The 1,366-nt window shown below is 43.4% G+C and overlaps 1 protein-coding gene across 1 annotated transcript in view; it reads left to right on the top strand.

Moving 5' to 3' along the window:
* The window catches only part of DNAJC21 (DnaJ heat shock protein family (Hsp40) member C21), a 68,639-nt gene extending 67,632 nt beyond the window's left edge, over positions 1–1,007 (top strand). Inside the window, exon 9 of the mRNA XM_007957834.1 lies at positions 965–1,007. Coding sequence (XP_007956025.1) covers positions 965–1,007 — 43 coding nt within the window. The remainder of the gene's footprint in view (positions 1–964) is intronic.
* The last annotated feature ends 359 nt before the right edge of the window (positions 1,008–1,366 follow it).

Raw genomic sequence — 1,366 nt, 5'->3', positions numbered from 1 at the left:
AACAACAACAACAATGTGTTTACTATTGCTGCTGACCACAAGCTTGGTGACTAAAATAATGTCAGTTATTCTACAGTTCTGGAGGTCAGGAGTCCAAATGGTTCTCAGTGAACTAAAATCAAGGTGTCTGTGGCCCTGGTTCCTTTTGGAAGCTGTAGGGAAGAATCTGTTTCTTGCATCCCTTGGTTCATGGTCCTTTCCTCCATTTTCAATGCCAGCAATAGCCAGTTCCCACAGCATCACCACACTCTGAGATGGCATTTGTTGTCACATTTTCTTCTCTGATTCTGACCTCCTACTTATAAGGACCCTTGTGATTATTACATTGGCCCCACATAGATAATCCAGGATTGTCCTCCCATTTCATGATCCTTAATCACATCTGCAAAGTCCCTTTTGCCCTGTCAGGAGCATATCCATAGGTTTCAGGGATTAGAATGTGGACATCTTGGGGTGGGAGAAGTCAGCCTCTACCACAGTTTCCTAACACAGAGGTTGTTGCATAGACTGAAGTGATAATGCCTCTAAAGCATCAAGGACTCTGGACTCAGCCTGAAGCATAGCTGCTCTGTTGACAAGTCTTAGGCTTCAGTTAGACTGTAAACTCCTTGAGGGCAGCCGTGGACCCTGTCCTCCTTTTTTATCCTCTATGTCTGATCTGCAACCCATCACTCAGCTGGCACAAGACAAGGCAGTGTTTTGTTCCTCTGTGCACAGGGTTACTATGAGTTGGGGGATCAACTTGCTGGCAGCTAAGCGCAACAACCATACCGAGCACAGTGCCAGAACCAGAGAATTCCTGAGTTGACTTCCAAACCGAATGAAGAGCACACACAGAGAAAGTGGAATGTTATTAGAGGGCTCCGGCCACTCATTGTGTTACGTTCAAAGGAAACAATGAACATCAGCAAACTGTTTTGCCTGTTAACTTAAAAGCTGAATCCTGTTGTGGTTCCTCTTGCAGCTTGGCTTATGGGACCATTTTAATAGACAAGCTCATTCAGTAGTCACTGCCACCTTTGTTTACAGAAAAACGGAAAAAAAAAAAAAAAAAAAAAAACACCCGATGAGAGTGCTTGGCTCTCAATCAACAGAAAACATACCCTCACTCCTGGGATACACACTTTATGAAAAATCAGACCTTAAAACCTCCTGAGAATCCAAACAATGGGCTTGGTTCTAGTCTGGTGTTTTCCATCAGGCAATGGATTAATACAGTGGCTTCAACAATGGACTCAAACATACCTTCTATTATGAGGATGGCTCAGGACAAGACAACATTTCATGTTGTTAAACGTAGGGTCCCTATGAGTTGGTACCTAACAGCAATAGCTTGATCACAAATTCCTCCATTAATACAGACATA

Source organism: Orycteropus afer, unplaced genomic scaffold (genome assembly GCF_000298275.1).
Source record: "Orycteropus afer afer isolate SDZICR_OR568_19922 unplaced genomic scaffold, OryAfe1.0 scaffold00804, whole genome shotgun sequence".
Lineage (NCBI taxonomy): Eukaryota > Metazoa > Chordata > Mammalia > Tubulidentata > Orycteropodidae > Orycteropus > Orycteropus afer.
Note: the sequence above shows the minus strand (reverse complement) of the source record. Positions and strands in the feature narration are given on the sequence as shown.